The sequence below is a fragment of the Bos indicus genome, chromosome 13 (genome assembly GCF_029378745.1).
Source record: "Bos indicus isolate NIAB-ARS_2022 breed Sahiwal x Tharparkar chromosome 13, NIAB-ARS_B.indTharparkar_mat_pri_1.0, whole genome shotgun sequence".
In the NCBI taxonomy this organism is placed as follows: domain Eukaryota; kingdom Metazoa; phylum Chordata; class Mammalia; order Artiodactyla; family Bovidae; genus Bos; species Bos indicus.
This window is the reverse complement of record NC_091772.1, coordinates 43,213,513-43,234,613: the sequence shown is the minus strand read 5'-3', so window position 1 is coordinate 43,234,613 and position 21,101 is coordinate 43,213,513. Positions and strand designations below refer to the sequence as shown.

General features: G+C 39.9%; 1 protein-coding gene across 3 annotated transcripts in view; it reads left to right on the top strand.

The window, feature by feature from the left end:
- NET1 (neuroepithelial cell transforming 1) overlaps positions 1 to 21,101 on the top strand; it is a 34,615-nt gene that overhangs the window by 2,823 nt on the left and 10,691 nt on the right. Inside the window, exons 2-3 of one of the 3 annotated variants that reach the window (XM_070801095.1) lie at positions 8,614 to 8,680; positions 11,242 to 11,301. In XM_070801095.1, the coding sequence (XP_070657196.1) occupies positions 8,614 to 8,680; positions 11,242 to 11,301 (127 nt within the window). Of the gene's footprint in view, positions 1 to 8,613; positions 8,681 to 11,241; positions 11,302 to 16,422; positions 16,444 to 19,979; positions 20,191 to 21,101 lie in introns of those variants that run through there. The other 2 variants (XM_070801096.1, XM_019973296.2) reach the window with 2 other exon arrangements.

Sequence of the window (21,101 nt, the reverse complement as noted above, 5' to 3'; positions counted from 1 at the left end):
AACAAGCTCAGAGGAGCCACAGCTGGTGAGGAACCAGGTGAGATCAGTGTCCAGGAGGCCAAGTGGCAAAAGGGTTTTGAGAAAAGAGATGGGAAAGTATGTCAAGTGTTACTGATAAGGAAGGAATGAACAGTTTAGTGAGATAAGGAATGAGTGATCGTTGAATCTGGTCATGAGAAGAGCATATTGACCTCTAGTAGTTTCCATAATATAGTTAAACTATTAAGAATGTTTGTAAAGGGTTGAGAAGAGAAGGAGGTGTGGTTTTTTCCAGAAATGTGTGAGTGTCAGACACTATAAATATGGAGATGCAAAATACTGTCCTTACTCTGGGAGTGTTGCCGAGATCCCAGCCTCTGTTCTCTGGTGCTGGATAGAAACACAGAGACAAGAGTTTTGGGTGAAGTTGAAAAGAGTAGCTTTTATTGTTTTGCCAGGCAAAGGAGGCCACAGTAGGCTAGCGCCCTCAAGACTGTCCTCCTTTGGGAAAAATATGAAGGGATTTTAAAGTTCAGGGGGGGAAGGGAGTGCTGTAGATAAGGAATAGGGCAGTAGCAAGCTTGCATTCTTCTTTCCTTTTGGAAAATCTCTGCATAGTCTAAGTCAGTGTCAGGCTGTCGGGAGGAATACAGAAGTCCTTGAGGCTATCGCACTGACTTTCTAGAATAAAGAATGCTGACAAAAGAAGGGAGTGTTAGGAAGTGCTTCCTCAGAGAAGCGAACACCATATGCATTGTACACAGCTCTGATTAGAAGGTAATCATTTTCAAAATGTAATTAAGTAAGCAAGAGAAGCTTTTCTGAGAAAATGGCTTAGTGGACTTAAAAGAATAAGGCCTAGCATGTTGGAAGCAGCCTTAACCAATTTCTGCTCTTACAGAATAACTTACAGTGGTATAGGGAAGAAACTTAATAATCATAATCGTGTATGATGACAGTTACTATCGTGTTAGGTATATGATGCCATAGATGCAAATAAAAGGAGAAATTCTGGTTGGAAAGGACAGGAATGATTCCCTGTTGTAACCCTTGAGTCTCGGAGGGCCAGTTTAGACAGTGGATGTGCATGGGTGATATCATGTAGGGGGAAGCATTTAAATGTTAAAAGGCCCTTTACACAAATGAGAGTGAAGAGTTTTAGGTATCATGACACTGACTGTATAGGGAGAAGACTGAGATGGGGATAGAGAGGAGGTAGTGATTAGTGATGATACTGAAGAAGTAAGAGCCACATCACTGAGGGAAGCCTTGTATGCCATGATAGTAAACCTGATGAAAACTAGCCCCCAAACAAGTGCTCATATACACAAAATTCCAAATTTGTGGACTCTTGCAGCCTAACTATGGAACCAAATTAAAAGTCGCAAGTGAATTCATCATCGGCGGGAAGTCAATTTGCAGTTACCTGGATGAGTGTTTGAATCTGGTGGCTGGCAGTGAGATTGGAGAACTTGAAACGCTGGGTTACACTTTTAGGAAGTCTCACTGCAACCCGAGGGCAAGAAAGAATAATGGCGGCAACACCCGAAAGAATAATGGAGGCAACACCAGCTTGTGGGGTAGATTCTGAAGAAGGGGTGAACTTGATATGGGGCGGATGAGGGAATAAGCAAGTACAGAGAGAGGTTGAAGAGACAGGAAAGAAAAAAGGTGATAAAACAAGCAACCAGAAAGACAGAGAAGGATGGACTCCTAAGTGTAAAGATAGAGCATCTAGCCTGTCTGAGAGCTGTGGACAGTAGCCTTTGGGGTAAGTTTGGGGAATGTGGGATGTTATGAGCAGGAATTTGGGGGCTTTCCCACCAGGGTTCTGTTTTTTAGGTGAGGTTGTAAATTATGTCAGCTGAGAAAAGGGTGGTGACATAGGCTTCCCTGGTGGCTCTGTGGTAAAGAATCTGTCTGTAATTCAGGAGACACAGGAGACATGGGTTTGATCCCTGGGTCAGCAAGATCCCCTGGAGAAGGAAATGGCAACCCACTCCAGTATTCTTGCCTGGGAAATCCCATAGACAGAGGAGCCTGGCAGGCTACAAAACCACCACCATAGGCAGCGTTAGGAGAATGATGAAGTTGTCCTACTTCATTACTCTGTTCTTTTTTTGAAGGACAAAAAAAAAAGAAAATGAAAGTATCACCTTTTTATAAAACAGTGTTCACATACTATACAGTTTAACCCACTTGAAGTGTACAATTCACTGTTTTCCTCTGGATTCAGGACATGTGAATGTCCTCTAGATATGTGCAACCATCACCAGGCAATTTTTGAACATTTTCTTCACCTCAAAATGAAAGCCCATACCTCTCTCCCTAACGCCTCTCTCTTCTTTTACCCCAAACTCTAACCTGCTTCCTATCTCTATGAATTTCCCTGTTTTGGACATTTCACATGAATGAAATCGTATGTGGCCATTTTTTAGTGAGGCATCCTTTGCCCATTTTAAAAATTGGGTTATTTATATTTTTTATTACTAAGATATAAAAAATCTACTCTTGATAACAAGTCCCTGCATGGTTTGCAGATATGTTCCCCTATTCTGTGGGTTGTCTTTTTTGTTAACTGAAGTCCAGTTGATTTACAAATTGTGTTAGTTTCTGGTGTACAGCAGAGTGATCCAGCACGTGTGTGTTTGTACACATATTTGCATGCACACTGCTGTTTACAGGCCTGCCATTTAATCAGCCTGTCCACGTGGTTGGAGCTCATTTTCAGCCACATCTTTGCTAATTGTTAATCCTAGCCATCCAGATGAGAAACGGGTAGACTTGAGAATGAGCTCAGGAGTTGGAATGGCTAATACATGCAGAACCTGAGAGAGAGGGCCTACTGTACCAAGTTAAATAACGGATCATGACTCTGATCTGCCTCTGCTAAAGACTGATCCCGGGCATTGCTTCACACAGAGGTAAAAAAAAATCTTGAACATAATGTGAATGCTGACACCGTAGGACATAGCTGGGGCAAGATAATTAGGGAGAAAAAGTGAGTAAAGACAGCTGGAATCCATTGGGGGTCTAAGCTTGCTCTGTGGCAGTGGCTCTCGGCTGCTTTCTCCTCCTCCTTGTCTTGTCCCTCTCTGTTCTTGGTGGTAATAGGCCAGTTTCTTGTCCACAGGCAGCCCTGGGCCCCGCTACACGGCTCAGAACTCAGAAAGCAGCGTGCTTCTCTGGCCTAGTTTTCCTGACACTGAGTCTATTCTAGCCCCGGCTTTGATTCAGTTAATTACTCTCTCTGGGAATGGACATTCTTTTAGACTGAGATCCAAAGCTGAATAAAACATTAGTGTTTAAAGAGTTTAGGCTTTACAGTCAGACTCCTTGGGTTCAAATTCTGGCTCTTGAGGATTTAATCTCTTTAAACCTCACTTCATACTTTCTAGCTCATTAGTAGTATCTGTCTCATCAGGCTGTGATTAATCTTTTTTAAATCTCACTTTATAGTATCTGTCCCATAAGGTTGTGGAAATTATAAGAGGTAATTCATATAAAACATGAGAATAATACCTAGATATTAACAAATGCTCCATAAATCTTAGGTATCATTGTTTTCATTTTCTGCAGGAAACACTAAGAGCTATAACTTACCCTCTATCAAGGAGTATTTAGCAATTATCTCTGTTATCAGTTTTGTAGAGGTGGATCTCTGACTAGATGGTAGATCTTTGACTTTTGTTTTTCTAGTGAAATTGATGGATTTGTAGAGGGGACATCCAGAGTTAAATGTATATTCTTAAAGCAAGTTCTGTTAATTTTGAGCTAAGGGTTCCTGTTGCCTTTAAGGGAATTTAACTTCCTGGATGGACTGTTTTTCAAAACATTTAAAAAACCAAATTAAACAGAAATTGATCCAGTCCTCGATAACCCGGGATTGTCATCATTATTACTATTTATATTAATAGTTGCTGAAAATAAAAGGATGCCCCCACTAGCTCCTAAGGCTGTTTCCTCCCACATCAAAATGACTGTACTGTTTAACAGTTTTATTGAGACATAATTTGCATATCATAACATTCGCCTGTTGTAAGTGTGCAATTCAGGAATTATTAGTAAGTGGAAGGCGATGGCACCCCACTCCAGTACTCTCACTTGGAGAATCCCATGGACGGAGGAGCCTGGTAGGCTGCAGTCCATGGGGTCTCTAAGAGTCGGACATGACTGAGCGACTTTACTTTCACTTTTCACTTTCATGCATTGGAGAAGGAAATGGCAACCCACTCCAGTGTTCTTGCCTGGAGAATCCCAGGGATGGCGGAACCTGGTGGGCTGCCGTCTATGGGGTCGCACAGAGTTGGACACGACTGATGCGACTTAGCAGCAGCAGCAGCAGTATAGACACAGTCCACCATTAGAATTTTCATCATCCCAAATACTCCCTCAAGTTTGTTTGCAGTCAGTCCTCCTCCTACCCCCAGGCCTAGGCAGCCACTAGTCTGTTTTCCATGTCTGTAAATTTCTGTTTCTGGATATCCATCTAAATAGAACCACACAATATAATCTTTCACATTTGCGTGTTTGTAGTTCGTCTATATTAATTACCTGCCATGATAGAGGAGGGCAATGACATAAGTCATAATCTCATATAATTTTTCATATTTTTCATATAATTTGGCTTGAGAATGAAATAACAGGTGATTTTTTGTGGAACATCAACTGTACCATTTTATTTATGTTTTGTTTAGACTAAATCTAGTTGAGTGTAAAAATAATTTACATAGTTTGAAAATACATCAAATGACACAAAAAGAAGTATGTAAAGACCAAGGAGTGATCAGTGGGGCTAATAGGAAACACAGTTTAATATATCAAGCTAGTTCCTTCGGGTATTCATTTATTTTATGCCTTAAAAGTTAGTAATTAATTGGATATATGAAAAAAGATTGGACAAAAATTCTTAAAAAGATGAACTGTCACTTCTTATTTCAGCCTTTGAGCTGCTTTTTAAACGGACTGTACTGCATATCTTTTAAAGGCCACTTTTAATGTTTTATGAAATAAAAAATTTTCCCACAAGGATTTAAAATAGCTGCTACATTTTGAATGTGACCCCTATGAAAAAATGACTATATATCTTTCCAAGTTTTTTGAAAGCTGGCACTGACTCACATACTTTCAGGGCACAGTTTGTTTTTTGGGTTCCTATTTTCCATTAGTTCTCAAAATAAATAGGTACTTGCTTTTGAAATAGGAAAAAATAGCATTACTATAAAGCTGATTACAGCTGGTGCTGGAAACAATCTTGCCATCCAGTTGGAAATATTTTTCCAGTTTTCAGTGTGTTTAAAATTCCTAACAGCTAATTCTTTCCAGCTTTTAAACATCAAATTCATTCTGAGGTCAGAATGGACAATTCTAGGGAATAAAGAAATGAATATCTTTGGTTTTGTGTTCTCCTTGTCTTATATCTGAAAGGAAGTGCTCAGTGACTATTTTAAGTGCCACTATGATTACTATTTTGTAATGAATATTTGTATAACTTTAAAAATAATCTTCTGAGAAATTATAATTTTTGCTTCTCAACCCAGTCTCCACTGGTGGCTCTTTGTGTAGTATATGATACCTAGAACAGTGTTTTTAAAAAGTAATCATAACATGAAGGTTCCATTTGCCCTGTAATCCTTTGGCATTTGATTATAGCACTATATCTCTGTATACTCTTATCTATGTATTCTTTAGTCATATGAATTATAATTTATTGCTGATATCTTACTGTTTTACCAGAAATCATGCAATCTTCATTGTTACTTGACTTTTCTATAGTGGCAAGGAATGACCAGTTCCTTAGTTTATTTTGCTCCACTAGAGAGGACCTCAAAACAATTTTTGAGCTACAAATAGTTATTTAGGGAGCATTTGCTTTAAATATCTTCAGATCTTTCGTATCTGTTTCTAATTATTATTAATGGCATCCTATTTCACTGTGTCAGGACCCTTCCCAGGAACTGAACAGGCCTTGGGAGGAAGGGAGAATTCTCCAACCGGACCTTGAGCCCTTTCTAGTCACCTCCCCACTCTGCCGTTGCTGCTGTCCCTCCGCCCCTCGCCATCTGTTGTCAGCAGTATCAGAACTGCCTCTTAACCAGCCTCCTGACCAGTGCTGCCTTCTTCCAACTCAGCCTTCTTGTTCCTTAGAACTCAATTGCCGACAGCTGCCATACGTATTCAAGATCAAGTTCATATTTTTAAGGGCTGTACATGAGGCCTTTTATCATGATCAAGCCCTGTTTTATTTCTTTTGATGCTCAAACATAAAGAGCTACTTGCAGTTTCCTGTATATAATTCATTTCACCCCCCGCTTCACTTGTGCCTTTCCGTTTCCCCACAGAGCCTGCCTGGCTCTCATATGCTTTGCTGATTGAGATTTCTCTTTGCTCCAGTTTTACGGTTCAGAGAAGGCAATGGCAACCCACTCCAGTACTCTTGCCTGGAGGATCCCAGGGACGGGGGAGCCTGGTGGACTGCTGTCTGTGGGGTCACAGAGTCAGACACGACTGAAGCGACTTAGCAGCAGCAGTATTAATTCTTCTGCAAAGCCATTTTGCTGTCCTCTTTCTCCTTGCAGCCATTTTCACTTGTGCTCCTTGTCAAAAATAAACAAACTTCTGCTTTATATTTAGTTTAGAAAACTACAAAAAGCCTGTGTTTGATTTAAGCTTGTAAATGTTTGTAGAAATAACCACCGTCTGTGGTGTTTCTGTAACTTACAGTGACTGAGAATGAAGGTGAGAGACAGAGTACACAAGTGGACAGTGGCCTGACAGTGCAAGAGCTAAGCAATAACTTCTGTAATAATTGGCCCCAAATGGCCAAGACTTGATCAGCAACAGTCAGCTTCCCCAGTTTTTGTCTTTGGTTCCAAATTAAGAATCTCCCTCCAACGCAGGACACCTGGGTTCGATCCCTGAGTCAGGAATATCCCCTGGAAAAGGGAATGGTAAGCCACTCCAGTTATTCTTGCCTGGGAAATCCCATGGACAGAGGATCCTGGCGGGCTATAGTCCATGGGGCCGCAAAGAGTCAGACATGACTGAGCGACTAACACTTCACTTCCAACTTAAAACCAACTCAAGCAAATCCTATCTGCACCCAGTAAATCACACAGGAGCCCCAGTCCCACTTAGCTTGCCTGCACCTTCCCCCTGCTGACAGCCTCCAGTCAGAACACACCTGAAGCCTTCCCTTGTTCCTCATTCCCCAGCCTGCCTTTCAGTCTCCCTAAACACCAGTGATGGTGGCCAGCTCCCTTGCTGTAGCAAGCTCTGAAATAATAACCTTTGCTTTTCTCATAAGTATAGTTTATAAGGGCTTCCCAGGTGGCTCAGTGGTAAAGAGCAGGAGATTCAGGTTCAATCCCTGTGTCAGGAAGATCCCCTGGAGGAGGAAATAGCAGCAACCCACTCCAGTATTCTTACCTGAAAAATCCCATGGATAGAAGAGCCTGGCAGGCTACAGTCCACAGGGTCATAAAGAGTCGGTCAGACACAACTTGAGTGACTGAACATGTGTACATAGTTTATAAACATTTCTGCACTACCTATGTTTTGTGATTTTCTACATGTTTGACAAACCTAGACAGCACATTAAAAAGCAGAGACATTACTTTGCCGACAAAGGTCCGTATAGTCAAAGCTATAGTTTTTCCTATAGTCATGTATAGATGTGAGAGTTGGACCATAAAGAAGGCTGAATGCCAAAGAATTGATGCTTTTAAACTGTGGTGTTGGAGAAGACTCTTGAGAGTCCCTTGGACTGCAAGGAGAACAAACCAGTAATCCTAAAGGAAATCAATCCTGAATATTCATGGAAGGACTGAAGCTGAAGCTCCAATACTTTGGCCACCTGATGTGAAGAGGTGACTCATAAATAAGAAAAGACCCTGATGCTGGGAAAGATTGAAGGCAGGATTGGTCAGTCACTAAGTTGTGCCCAACTCATGGACTGAGCCTACCAGGCTCCTCTGTCCAGGGAAGCCCGTGTCACTTAGTAGTAAAGAACAAAATCCTCGTCACATTTTAACCTTACTTGAGAACTTTGTCTCAGATATAGTTATTCAAAGCTTTTTATTTGGTTTATTTAAGTTAAAACACTAAAAAAAAAACAATCAGTACATGGAAGAGATTTACACATAAAATACAAAATAAATTCATTTAACTTTTGTTTATTGTGTTGAGTTTTTTACTATTATTTTTAAAATATTAAACATGAATGCTGAATTTTATCAAGAATTTGTTGCATCATTTACTGTTTTCTTAACCTATTAGTGAAATATATAAAATATATTTCATATCATTGAGCCATGTATACGCTTCTAAAATAAACTCTGCTTGTTTTGGTGAATTAGTTTAATCTGTCTACTAGTTTTATAAAGGCTTTTTCACTTTTGTAATGTCTCTGAAAATTTCCAGAAGTGACTAGAACCTATACCCTGATTTTTTGGATTTTGGTTTTTGTGGGTTGTTTTGTTTTGTTTTTAAATACCCTCCCTCTTCTTGCTACAATTGAATGATTAATTAGGCTACTTTGAAGAGTTTTGAAACTATGAAAAAGATGGCTTTTTACCTGTTAGTGCTTAATTTTACTGAAGTTACTCTCAATGTATTTGAATTTTCTGTTAACAGATACTCCCTTCGGAGAGGTAGCTCCTTCACATTTTTAACACCTGGCCCCCATTGGGATTTCACTTTGGTGAGTAGACACCTGGGTTTTTATTTCAAGACATTAGATAGAAATAATTCCTGACTGTCCTTCAATCTAGTTGTCTGTGCATCTCTGAAAGTCTTAAGGCACAGAGTTTCTATCACTGTCTTTGCCAGCATAATTTAACTCTTCTCTGCTAACAGACTGACATTTTTATTTCAGTTAAATGTAAAATATATTTTGAAAAGTATTGGATCTATTCATCTTTATTCAATTCATTCTCTTATTTCTACCAGTGTTAAAATTAATATATTATGAAACATGAATATATTAATATTTTTATGTACATACTCTGACAGGTTTCTCCTTTGTTGAAAAATATAAAAATGATTGTAGGTAATACATATAACAAATGAATTATTTCTGTTATAAACAATCTTAGTATAGAGGGACTGCTTCATTATTTTTAGGAGACTTCCAAAGGCATCCAACCTTATGGAAACTAACACCAGAAAATTGGAGTTTTTTAATAATTAAAAACTAATTTAAATAATTAAAACCTCATTGCTTCATAATACCCATATAAATAAAATATGTACAAAGAGAGCATGATTCTTATGCTTTTCTTATTTGGGGGAAATAGCAAAAATGGTTCTGCTTCTAGTATGCCAAACTTTACCTGTGTGCATGTATTATGATGGTCCAATAATACATGCTTCATTTGTATTCTATTCTCTTGTATTTAATTTGATATTTTAGTGTATCAAAACACAATACTCAGGGTGAGGTTAATGAGAGTGGACATAAATGTGTATTTCAGATAGCCAGAATAATTTCACAGTTGGGGACTGACTTCTAAATTGGATCTGATTAGATTATCATTGTCTTTAACTCACATTGGAAAATGTGAGTGATGATGAGCTTGTCATCTGTATATTAAATTTTAGTAGCTCACTTTAAGGAGTAAGAAATACATAGAAATGAAGTTCTAATATTTTACTCCTGTACTCCAGGAAAGATATCTTGCATTTTCTCTGAGATAGGTGCATCTCACTTGTGAAAACACTTCTATAGAGGTCTCCATGACAAAAGAAATATCTCATGGTTCATGTATTAACACTTTTGGCATATGATTAAGAAAACTTAAGAGGGAGATTTATTACTTTTTAAATACATAGTTGAAAGGAAAAGATCAAAAATTAAGCATCTAACTCAAGGGGTGAGAAGAACAATAAAGTGAACTGAAGAAAAGAGGAGGAGAAGTAAGAGTGGAAAAGTAAAGTCAACACCCAATCATAGTAAAAGTCTTGGCAAACCAAGGTGAGAATATAGACTATAACATCGTACTTAGCCTGAGACCTACCACAAGCAACATACATGATGATAAAGTGCTAGCCATGTTCCCTTCCATGTATTTCCCTGACTTCTACCTGGACTTTATCTTTCCTTTTCTCAGTTGTCCCCATCCTGCGCAGTGTAGATTCTATTCTCCCAGTTCCTCTTCTGTGGGGTGGCCAGGTCCTGGCTGCTCAGTGTTGAGAGTTCACAGGAGCTGGGCTGTGTCATATTTAATCAGAAAATTATTTTGAGATACAGAAGAAATGTTACTTAAGGATTCTTTTTCAGTATTGACTTTGTTGCTGTTCAGTCGCTAAGTCATGTCTGACTCTGTAACCCTATGGACTCCCTATTCCTTATAATTTCCCAAAGTTAGCCCAAGTTCATGTCCATTGAGTCGGTGATACCATCCAACCCTCTCATCCTCTGCCTCCCTCTTCTTTTGCTTTCAATCTTTCCCAGCAATATTGACTAAGAACTAGAAGTTAAAGCTATATACACAGTTGGGTCACTGCTGGCACTTGTAGGGCTGAAGGAAGGTGGTAATGATTACTGGAAGGTTCTCTAGGTACGTGCATGTTCCTCCAGCTGAAAAGTCCTGCTTTGGGCAACACACCTTAATTACTTGGACCAGGAAAAAAGGATATTTCTTTCCTAGTGAAATCACCCCCTCATAGAATAAATAAAATGTGTTCCTTTTTAAAAATACTTCTGCCTGTATATATAAAATATATTTTACTTTTTCTCTAACAAGTATAGGCTTGACTTGCATAAGAGTTCTATTCTGGAAAACTTTAGATAAGTTTTTTAGTAGAGTGGAATCACTTCACACCAGATAATTCAATCTGAGGGAACTTTTTAGAAAGTATATAGTATGTGCTAGTGATAAATTATCAGAGAAGGCAATAGCAACCCACTCCAGTACTCTTGTCTGGAAAATCCCATGGGCGGAAGAACCTGGTAGGCTGCAGTCCATGGGGTCGCGAAGAGTCAGATACGACTGAGCAACTTCACTTTCACGCATTGGAGAAGGAAATGGCAACCCACTCCAGTGTGCTTGCCTGGGGAATCCCAGGGATGGGGCAGCCTGGTGGGCTGCCGTCTATGTGGTCACACAGAGTCAGACACGACTGAAGCGACTTAGCAGCAGCAGTGATAAATTATGAGTATCCCTCATAAAAATAACTTTCTGATGAATATAGCCTAAGGCTTCACTTTTTAAAAGTGATTTTCCTTCTATATAAGAATGAAATCTTTTCCTTTTTTTATAGAAAAGAAAACGAAGAGAGAAAGATGATGATGTTGTAAGCCTTAGCAGCCTTGATCTGAAGGTAAGCCTTATGCTCTAGCAAAGAAAAGCTTTTAAGAATATGCAGATAGCACTTTATTTCTGTGCTATAAAAATAGCAAATGCTGAGTTTTTTTCCATTTTGCATTTTCTGAGTGCAGAACTGAGTGGTATTGGCTCTTACAGATACCCTCCTTTTTCTGTTCTACTTCTCTGTGAAGAATGAGCAGAAAATGTCACTCAAAACAGTAGTGACCACAAGCTCCTGTACCTGAGGAGACCAGGCCTGTCATCTGTGCAGAGGAATGCAGGTAGCTGATGGATGGAAGAGCGCGTGTCCCTCCTCTGAGAGGCAGCTTCTCCTGTGCCTTATCCCCAGATCTGGGGTTTTGTATGAAATCCAAATTTTGTATGAAATCCAAATTTTAAGTGTTGGATCAGATTTTTTCTAACAACTGTGCAAGCCAAATAACTTATCTGCAAGCCAGATGTGGCCCAGGGGTTTCCAGTGTGTGATGTATGATCAACCAGAGCTCAGTGCACACTTAGAAACAATTATGTCTCCTATTCTGTAAAATTGTACTTTGAAGTCCAAAACTATTGTTTTGGAATTACTTATTTCACTCTTGTCACTTGGAAGTTTTACAGAACCACCTTGGTTTTAACGAACTTTGTTTTAAAAGATTGTTATGAAAAATTATACATTTTTAAGTGAGGTTTTTTAAAATATGTTTGCCATCATGTTTAATGATGGGAGCTGCTACTTTTTAAAGACAGATATTTTCTAAAAATCAGATTTTTATAGATCTGCCCCTCAACATTTTAGCAAACCTGGTTAATTTGCTTGATTATCAAAGATTAATTGTCATTGCCTAGATTCATTTTTCATTGACATTGCAGAATAGTTCTATTGTGCCTTTATCAGCTCTTTATTAACTGGAACACTTCTGTAAAGAGAAAATTCCTCTCATCAACCTCGGCTACTCAGAGTACTCTTTTATAATAAAGGCTGGACAAGTGCTTGATTCCTTTCCTTTATCAGTTTTCAAAAATAATGAGTTTTAGTCATTAAAATCCTCTAAAAGTAACTAGTGATTTTTGTTTTTAATAGTACTATGAACTCATGGATGTGAACATGTTTGTTGTGTTTTGATCCATTTTAGCTGTTACTCTTACTGGGCTCACATTGTCCCATCTTTGGCTTCTGGATGGCTCCTATGTCCTTTTCCTCCAGCTCTAGTAAGATATAATTGACGTACAACATTGGGTAAATTTAATGTATACAGCAGGTTGATTCCCCATTCCTTTTGATAGCCTCACCTCACAGCCAGAGACTAAATGGCCTCCTTTTCTTCCCAGACGACAAGGTATTCCAAGCCTTTGCGGGTCATATGGTCTTTGCCTCGTGTTATTTTGTCCCCAGTCTGGTGAGAGGGAAATTCAGCTTTCTTCTAAACCTGATGTCATTTTAGCAGTTTTTATTGACATTGAATTTATGGGAATTATTTGAATTACTATAATTTTGAGGGTAGATATTATATTATGAACTAATATTCACCAACTAGCCAAAGACAGGCTTCTGTTGCCCTTCAGAATTTATTAATAGTACATTTTAGGGCAGTAGTTGTATATTTGTACATACTGTTGTTAACTTCCTTTAAACTGAGGAATTATATTCAAGAAGGAAATCCTTATAAAATTTTGGTTGCATTAAATACATGCCCAGCTACAAAGAGAATAATGCAGCGATATGCAGTCTCCATTTGTTCCAAAGCCAAGGATTTGTGTACAACTATAGTAATGAAAGAATGAATTTGAAATAATTATTTATTGAACATCATCTTTGTATACCCAAAATTCACTGAGGTCTGATCTAAATTCTTTTATTCTTTTATTTAAAAAAAAAATACCACAGACATTTAGAGTACCCACAATATTTCAAATACTATACTGAACTTTAGAGAGAAGACAGGAAACAAGAACCTCTGACAGAATCATACCTGCATAGATTACAGTAGACTGCAGAAGTACCAGTTGGTATTGCTGCTGCTGCTGCTAAGTCACTTCAGTCGTGTCCGACTCTGTGCGACCCCATAGACGGCAGCCCACCAGGCTCCCCCATCCCTGGGATTCTCCAGGCAAGAACACTGGAGTGGGTTGCCATTTCCCTCTCCAATGCATGAAAGTGAAAAGCGAAAGTGAAGTCGCTCAGTCGTGTCCGACTCTTAGCGACCCCATGGACTGCAGCCCACTAGGCTCCTTGGTCCATGGGATTTTCCAGGCAAGAGTACTGGAGTGGGGTTCCATTGCCTTCTCCAATATATAGGGCTACCTCATGCTTTTGTGTAGTATTTCATAGTATTAAAGTACCAATTGCCTGTCATAGTCATTAAAGAATAAAATATATAATTTAGTATTAGGTATAATCTAAAATTGTAGAGTATATCATTATACTCTGCAGATTGGTATACAGTTTGAGTATACCAGTAGTCAAAATGTAACCCTTCAATGCACTATTAACTTTTAAGAAAATGAGATCCCCAAATCTGAACCTCCAGAGAAAGAACCACCACCTCCTTGCAGGAGGCTTAACAGAGGTACAGTAGAGATCACCGCTCTTGCTTACTCCAAATTTGATAGCTGTCTCTGCGTTTTCTCTCGGTATGCAATATTGCTTCAGTCTCTTACCTTGACCCAGGGGTAGGGGGTTACATTTCAGGGGCTCCCACTTTGCCCTTCCCTCTGTAATGACTTCTGAGAACATGAAGGTTACCATCTTCTTTTTCAGTCTCTTAAAGTAATTAACAGAAGCCAGCCAACTCTGTAGTCCTTACAGTTTGTTGCCCCCATGTCACCCCTGCTACAATACCATTGCTTCACCGCTCCATCTGTATCAGTCCATACCTGTGGTCCTTGTCACCACTTCATCCATGAGTGACCGGTTTCAGACTCCCATCCCGAGTGTCTGGTCTCTAGGGCCAGTCTCCGTGTCGGTGTCTCAGCCCATGGTCCCTCCAGAAATCCAAGCCTGAGGCATGAAGTAGTGGACAAGGTAGTCGGGTTCCAGGTGTGGTGCCAAGGAACATGGAGGCAGCTACTGCAAGTGTCTAATTATGGGACCTTCTGAAGAGCCACATAAAATACACCACACAGTTGTCTTCTCAGGGTACTCACCGGGGAGCTTTTACCCACCAGCTTCTGTGCTCCATTAGTCAGTGGGTGTCCCAAGGGATGTTAATCCCTCACACTTCCAGGCAACCACTTGTAAACGCCTGTCTCCGCCTCTGAGAAGCCCAGGGTGAGAACTCGACGCAGCTGGGGCCAGGGCAGCTGGGGCCAGGGGCTATCTGAGGCCGAGCCATTGCTGCAGCAGCAGCTGGAGTGAGATATGGGTTGAAAACACAGGACTGGCTCAGAGCAGTGCAGTTGGTCTTTGGGTTTGGGCCTTAGCTGATTCTCAGGGGGGAAATTTGGGAAATCCCACTCAACATCATGATATTAATACATAAGCACAGGCCATCTTAAATGGTGCAAGAAATGTTATCCTGTACACTTGAGATAAAAAGTCATCACTAACAGCAGCAGTATCTGATTCTGTTTGATGCTTGGGTTATCATTGCAAAGAGAACTGTGGTTTTGATAATACCAAGCTTCTTAGCCTGTCAGCTATTCTGGTTATAGTCTTTCTCATAGTATTAACTGATCTGAGTTGATCTTTTCCCAAAATAAATTCTTAGTAAAACTTGGACATACTACTCAAATTTTACTCCAAATGTTTTACAATTTCAGATCCACATATAGTTTCATTGCTGACTTCTTTCATACGCATCTCGCCCAAATGTGAATGCCTTTTTTGGTGTTGTTTTTAACTCATTACTAGATATTGTGGAGCACTCGTTCCTCAGAAGTACCACTTTGTTAATATTTCAATCAGTGTTTCCTTTTTTAGTAAGATTTGAAATTCTATTTTTAACTCAAGTATTTTTAGTGAAGTACAGTAGTTTTTGTAATCTTGAACTCGTTTTAAAGTGGAACATAGATTTTTATATTTATAAAAAGTTCTTAAAATATATCTTGTGAACTTTTCAATCTCTTTATATACTTGTACAATTTTAAAATGTTTAATTTAGCAATATAAAACATGAGCGCTATACAAGGGCTAAAGATAAAAATTTTATTGTCCTCAGTATAAGATCCTTACAAAGTTGAAGAAAAGCAGGTTGGCGGTTGCATTTCACATTATCCCTTGTAGAGGGCAGCAGAGAGCTTAGATTTTGTTTTCTTCTTTACCTTTAAGAAGGGTTTCCTAGCCTAATTTCCAATTGCTTGTTATTGTTCTAGACAAAAGTAAGAACAAATAGTATCTAGACCCAAAAAAAAGTAATGATTATTCTTCAGCTCTAATTTATTTCTAAATTCCAGAATTCTTATTTCACATTAAAAGGAGAAAAAAGGTAAATTGGCTAATAGTCCTTCGTCTATAGAGAAGGAAAACATCTTTCTCTTCACAGTATTCAAATTTTAGGAAAGTAAGCATTGAAGGCACCATTCGAACAGATGAACATAGGCTATCATTACACTTGGTTTTTGGAAAACAGTAATTTTACCAAAAACTTTTTTTTTTTTTTTTTTTTAAATAAAGCTGCATTACTATTTTTAGATAATGCAATTTTGTTTTTATGTTTATAAATTCTAGATTTTATACACAGACAAGACACTTAACCAATTTGTGTTCCAATTATGCCAGTTGTTGAAAGTCAAATTGCTGTTAATAACATCATTAAAGTAAACTTGATTGAAATAGGATTTTTTCCTAAAACTTAAGCAGCTGGAACTGCTTAATAATAATTTCATTATTATCTTTTTATTTACCTGCCTATAATACAAATAATCTTTCTACTATGGTTTGCTTCCCTGTAAACTGTTGGCAGTTATTTAGCAAAACTAGCCTGGGACTAAGAGATTGGGTTTTAAACTCAGCTCTGCTCCTAACTCACAGAATGACAACCAGCCATGCCTGAGCACTGAGCTGAAGGTGCTACACAGACTGTCTCATGGGGAAGGGACACTGCAGCAGCAGTTGAGCAGACCAGATTCGAACCTGTCTACCACTGATGACCCCTGAAACTTGGGACAGGTTTCTCAAACCTTCTGAAGCCTGATTTCCTCCATCTGTAAGATGAAGGTAATAATACATACTTCATAAAGTCTGGTGAACAAGATAATATACATAAAGCTCCCAGCACAGAATAAGGACTCACATTTCCCTTTTCTTTTCCCCACTGTCCATTTTCCTCTTAAGTTTTCTTAGGAGGGTGAGTTAGCAGTCAAAAGGGACCTTTTTCAGCCATTGGATTTTAATAGAGCATTGTTAGAGTCAAGAGTCCCTCAGACTCATCACTCAGAGTGCTCACTGAACTGAATCCCAGGGTCACTGTTGCTTTTATAGATAATCTCTACAGTTGTCTAAATTAGATATAGACTACAAACCTGAACATCCAAACTGAATCTAAGATTTTAGGTTTGATGAGCTGAGATTTTTTTCCACTGGGACTATCACTATACCTCCTTGGCTTTTGTGGCTATTTCTGCCTTTATCCGTTACATCCTTACTGAAGGAGAGAAATGAGAGATAGTCGTTTCCCCCCAATTACCTTGGCCTTACCTCTATCAGAACTAAACAGAAAAACAGAGCCTTGAGAAAGACGTCAGGTAAGAGGCCGTGAAAATACGCTAGCAGCTTTTTTCCTCAATCCCTCTCTGCATAAGTCCTTTATTCCCTATGAAACTAAGTAGCCACAAGGTATTAGCCTTCCTTGCAACTATTTTTTAATGGATGAAACTAATTGAACCAGATTACTGGACCCTATGAGCTCCAAGGGCTTAAGCAGATCAGTGTTCTCACCTGTAAAATAAGGGGACAAGATTCCAGGATCTCTAAGGTGCTTCCACTTTTATGCTGTGTAGCAGAGAACTGTCTACTACAAGCAGCCTCTCTCAAGGCCCCGTGCGTCACACATGTTGCCCAGGTGTGACTTGGTAATAAAGATTAGTTGATGAAATATAGCCAGTTGCCATTACTCTTTCCACGTCTCAAAGCCGACAGATTATTAACACCATCCTAAATGCAAAACACATTGGTGTTTATGGAAGGACAGCATTCTTCCTCCCTGCAAGAAGTAACACTGTTCTGCAAATCTTAGTAAATTGTTTTTTATAGATTATTTGTCATTATAGTCTATGCCCACTGTTGTTCTGCTTGATTCAGTCTTCAACTTTTGTGGTTTCTCTTCTGTCTTTATTCTGCTGAGCTAGCACACTTGAGGTCTTCATTAGACCTATAATCAGCAAATCCATGAATCTTTTCTTACTCTTCATAACCTTTTTGCCATAATTAACACCTTTTCTTCCCTTGGCATCCTGTTTCCTTCCTTTTGACCGTTCCTTTTGCAAAATTCTTTTTCCCTTGGCATTTCTCCAAAGTTATATCCTTGGGCCTCTTTTCTTTTTGTCCAGCTTTTCTCCCCCCGGCATCTCATTCACTCCCAGAGCTTCAACTCTGATCCCTGTGTCTCTGACTGCCCAGTCTAAATCCACTCTCTGACCTCTTCATGAGTCTTTGTCCAACATTTCCAACTACTAACTCAGTAGTTTTATTTGCATGTTTTTCCACCACCTCAGACTCAGTATATCTAAAATGAAACTCAGAATGTCCTTTCAAAGCTGATTCTTCTTTATTTGCATTAATAGTTAACCTCCTAACTTTACAGTCGTCGGAATCTCTAACTTCTTGCACATGTTGTCTCGCATCTGTCCTTTGCTTTTCCCACTGGCCTACCTTAGGCAAAGTTCTTGATACCTGGCTATGATTTTTGTGTTAGGTTTCCAGCCATGTTTTAAACCATCATAAACCCCACCTTATAACACACCTCTTATCTCTCTCACCTGCTCAATAAAACCATGTGCTCATCTGTGCCTATGACCTCATGCTGTGAGTTTGTTCCCTGTGCTCCTTTGGGAAGGCCTTGTACTGTTCCCTTGCTCAGACCTATGAAAAACACAACATGACCTTCCAGGCCCTGAAACAATGTCTTACAGCCCCGCCCCCAATGTCTTTCCCATCCTCCTCTCAGCTGGGAAGACTCTGGAAGTGGTCTCTTCTCCTGAATGCCTCACTAGCCGTACAACTTATTTGGGGACTTGTAAGAAGCTGTCTTGCATCACTTATCTCTTTGTGTGGCCTTGCTTTACACAATGATCTGTTAGCACTTCAGAAGTGGATGTGGAACCTATTGTTTTCTATCACTTGCATCATCTAGAATAGTGCCTTTACAGAGGTGCCTCAGATTTCTCTGATCCTAATCAACTGAAGGCAGGAGGAGCAGGGGATGACAGAGGATTAGATGGTTGGATGGCATCACCAACTCAATGGACATGAGTTTGAGCAAGCTCCAGGAGGAGTTGGTCATGGACAGGGAAGCCTGGTGTGCTGCAGTCCCTGGCGTCACAAAGAGTTGGACATGATTGAGCTACTGAACTGAACTAAATAAGTCCTAAGAATTGTTTTCATAAATTACCAGCATCCTGTCATTCACAGTGCATGTGTGCTTAGTTGCTCAGTCATGTCCAACTCCTGTGACCCCATGGACCATAGCCCTCTAGGCTCTTCTGTCCATGGGATTCTCCAGGCAAGAATACTGGCGTGGGTTGCAGTGCCCTTCTTCAGGGGATCTTCCCGACCCAGGGATCAAACCCATGTCTTTTGAGTCTCCTGCATTGGCAGGCTCATGCTGCTGCTGCTGCTAAGTCGCTCAGTCATGTCCGACTCTGTGCGACTCCATAGACGGCAGCCCACCAGGCTCCCCCGTCCCTGGGATTCTCCAGGCAAGAACACTGGAGTGGGTTGCCATTTCCTTCTCCAGTGCATGAAAGTGAAAAGTGAAAGTGAAGTCGCTTAGTCGTGTCCAACTCTTAGCGACCCCATGGACTGCAGCCCACCAGGCTCCTCGGTCCATGGGATTTTCCAGGCAAGAGTACTGGAGTAGGGTGCCATTGCCTTCTCCTGGCAGGCTTAATTACCATATAATTAAGAGAAAATTCTACTTTTCAAAATGGAATACAGTACTTATTGTCTAAGAAGAAAACCTGCTCGGTTGTAGGCCTGCCAAACCAACAGAAGTAGGGTTGCTTCACAGAGGTAAGGTTTGGACTAGAAATTGAACTTATGTAAAATAAAAGCAAGGTCCCTGGACAATTACTCTTGTCTTCAGTATCTACATTATTTAACTCTGAATTACGATTTTCTTAAAGTTGTCCGGGAGTTGGTGATGGACAGGGAGACCTGGCATCCTGCAGTTTATGGGGTCGCAAAGAGTCTGAGGGACTGAACTGAAGTGAACTGAACGTTGTCAAGTAGTCCATAATTTATTTTTTAGGCAACAGGGTTTTATAGAAAAAGTATCCGTGTCTGCAGCTAAGTACGAAAAAGGTAACCTGGATAAGCAGTTCCTTTGTCTCTGGGAATGCTTTTTAAATCAGGAAGAGCCTTACGTTAACCCAGTTTCCTTTTGCCCTCTGGCCTCACTGTAGAAATTTCCAAAACCCCTGATAGTTTTCTCTGGCAGGGAAAGCGGAGAGGCCTAGGTGCGCCCGGCTGTCAGTTAAGGCGGTCACGTGTCCCCGGGGCCCCGCCCCCAGAGCCTGGAGGCTGCGAGCCAGGCGGGCGCCCGCAGAAGCTGCGGCCGCGCCGAGACTAGCTGATGGCTGCGCTGGCCGGCTGAGCACCCAGCCGGGAGGAGCCCGGGAATTCGGGCTGGGGACGCGGGGTCATTTGGGAAGCATGGTGGCACACGATGAGGTCGGAGGTCTCTTGCCCATTAAAAGGACCATACGAGTCCTCGACGTGAACAACCAGTCCTTCCGAGAGCAGGAGGTAAGAGTGGACGAGAACAGCCCAGGGAAGGTTTCTAACGCCACGAAACTTACCCTCTTGAACAGCGTATTAACAGAATGACGTTAAACTGAACTTTTGCTCTTACTGAGCATTAAAGTGGCCTTGAAAAAAAAATAAATTGGCCTTGATTCACATGCAAGTTTGAAATGTGTTTATGCATAGCGTTACTTAAGTGTACACAAACTTTCATACAAAAGAAAAAGATTTTAAATGTATATACTTAAGTTTGGTTGAATTGGTCACATTTCTGATGTTTAATACAGTTTTTTGTTTGCTTAGGTTTTGTTTTGGGGGGTTTTTTTGTCTTGCATTTATTTCTGTTATCTAGTCAGTCTTGGGAATTGGGTTGTGGAGTAAGCAGAAAGTAGGAATCCCTTACTTAGAAGTTAATGCTAGTGAACAAAATGCCAGCGTTCATTTTTAATTTTCTTTCCACATCTGATAAGTTCGTTGTGTGTGGCTTTGTCCTTCAGAAAGAAAAATATGTTAAATTATTTAAGCCAGTGAACCATTATTTAGGTACTTCTGCCGTCCTTGCCTTAATTACCTCAAGTTATCGTACTTTTTTAAGGTCTTTGTGAACATTTATCAAAATAAGTGACTTTTATGCCTCTTATTTAATTTTAATAGTTAATGTTCTGTGCTCATTCTATATATATAGCACACGGCAATTAGATATACTTTATGGTATATACTTCATCATTGCTGAGAGAATAGAAATATCATTCCTGTATTCAGTTAACTGTATGCCGCTGCTTTGAGGTGATGGTTTTGTGGCCATGTACGTGTATCAGAACTTATGTAATTATACATTTTAAATATGCGCAATGTATTGTGTGTCTCAGCAAAGCTGTGTCTCTCACACACACCTTTGGTAGTTAAAATAGCTG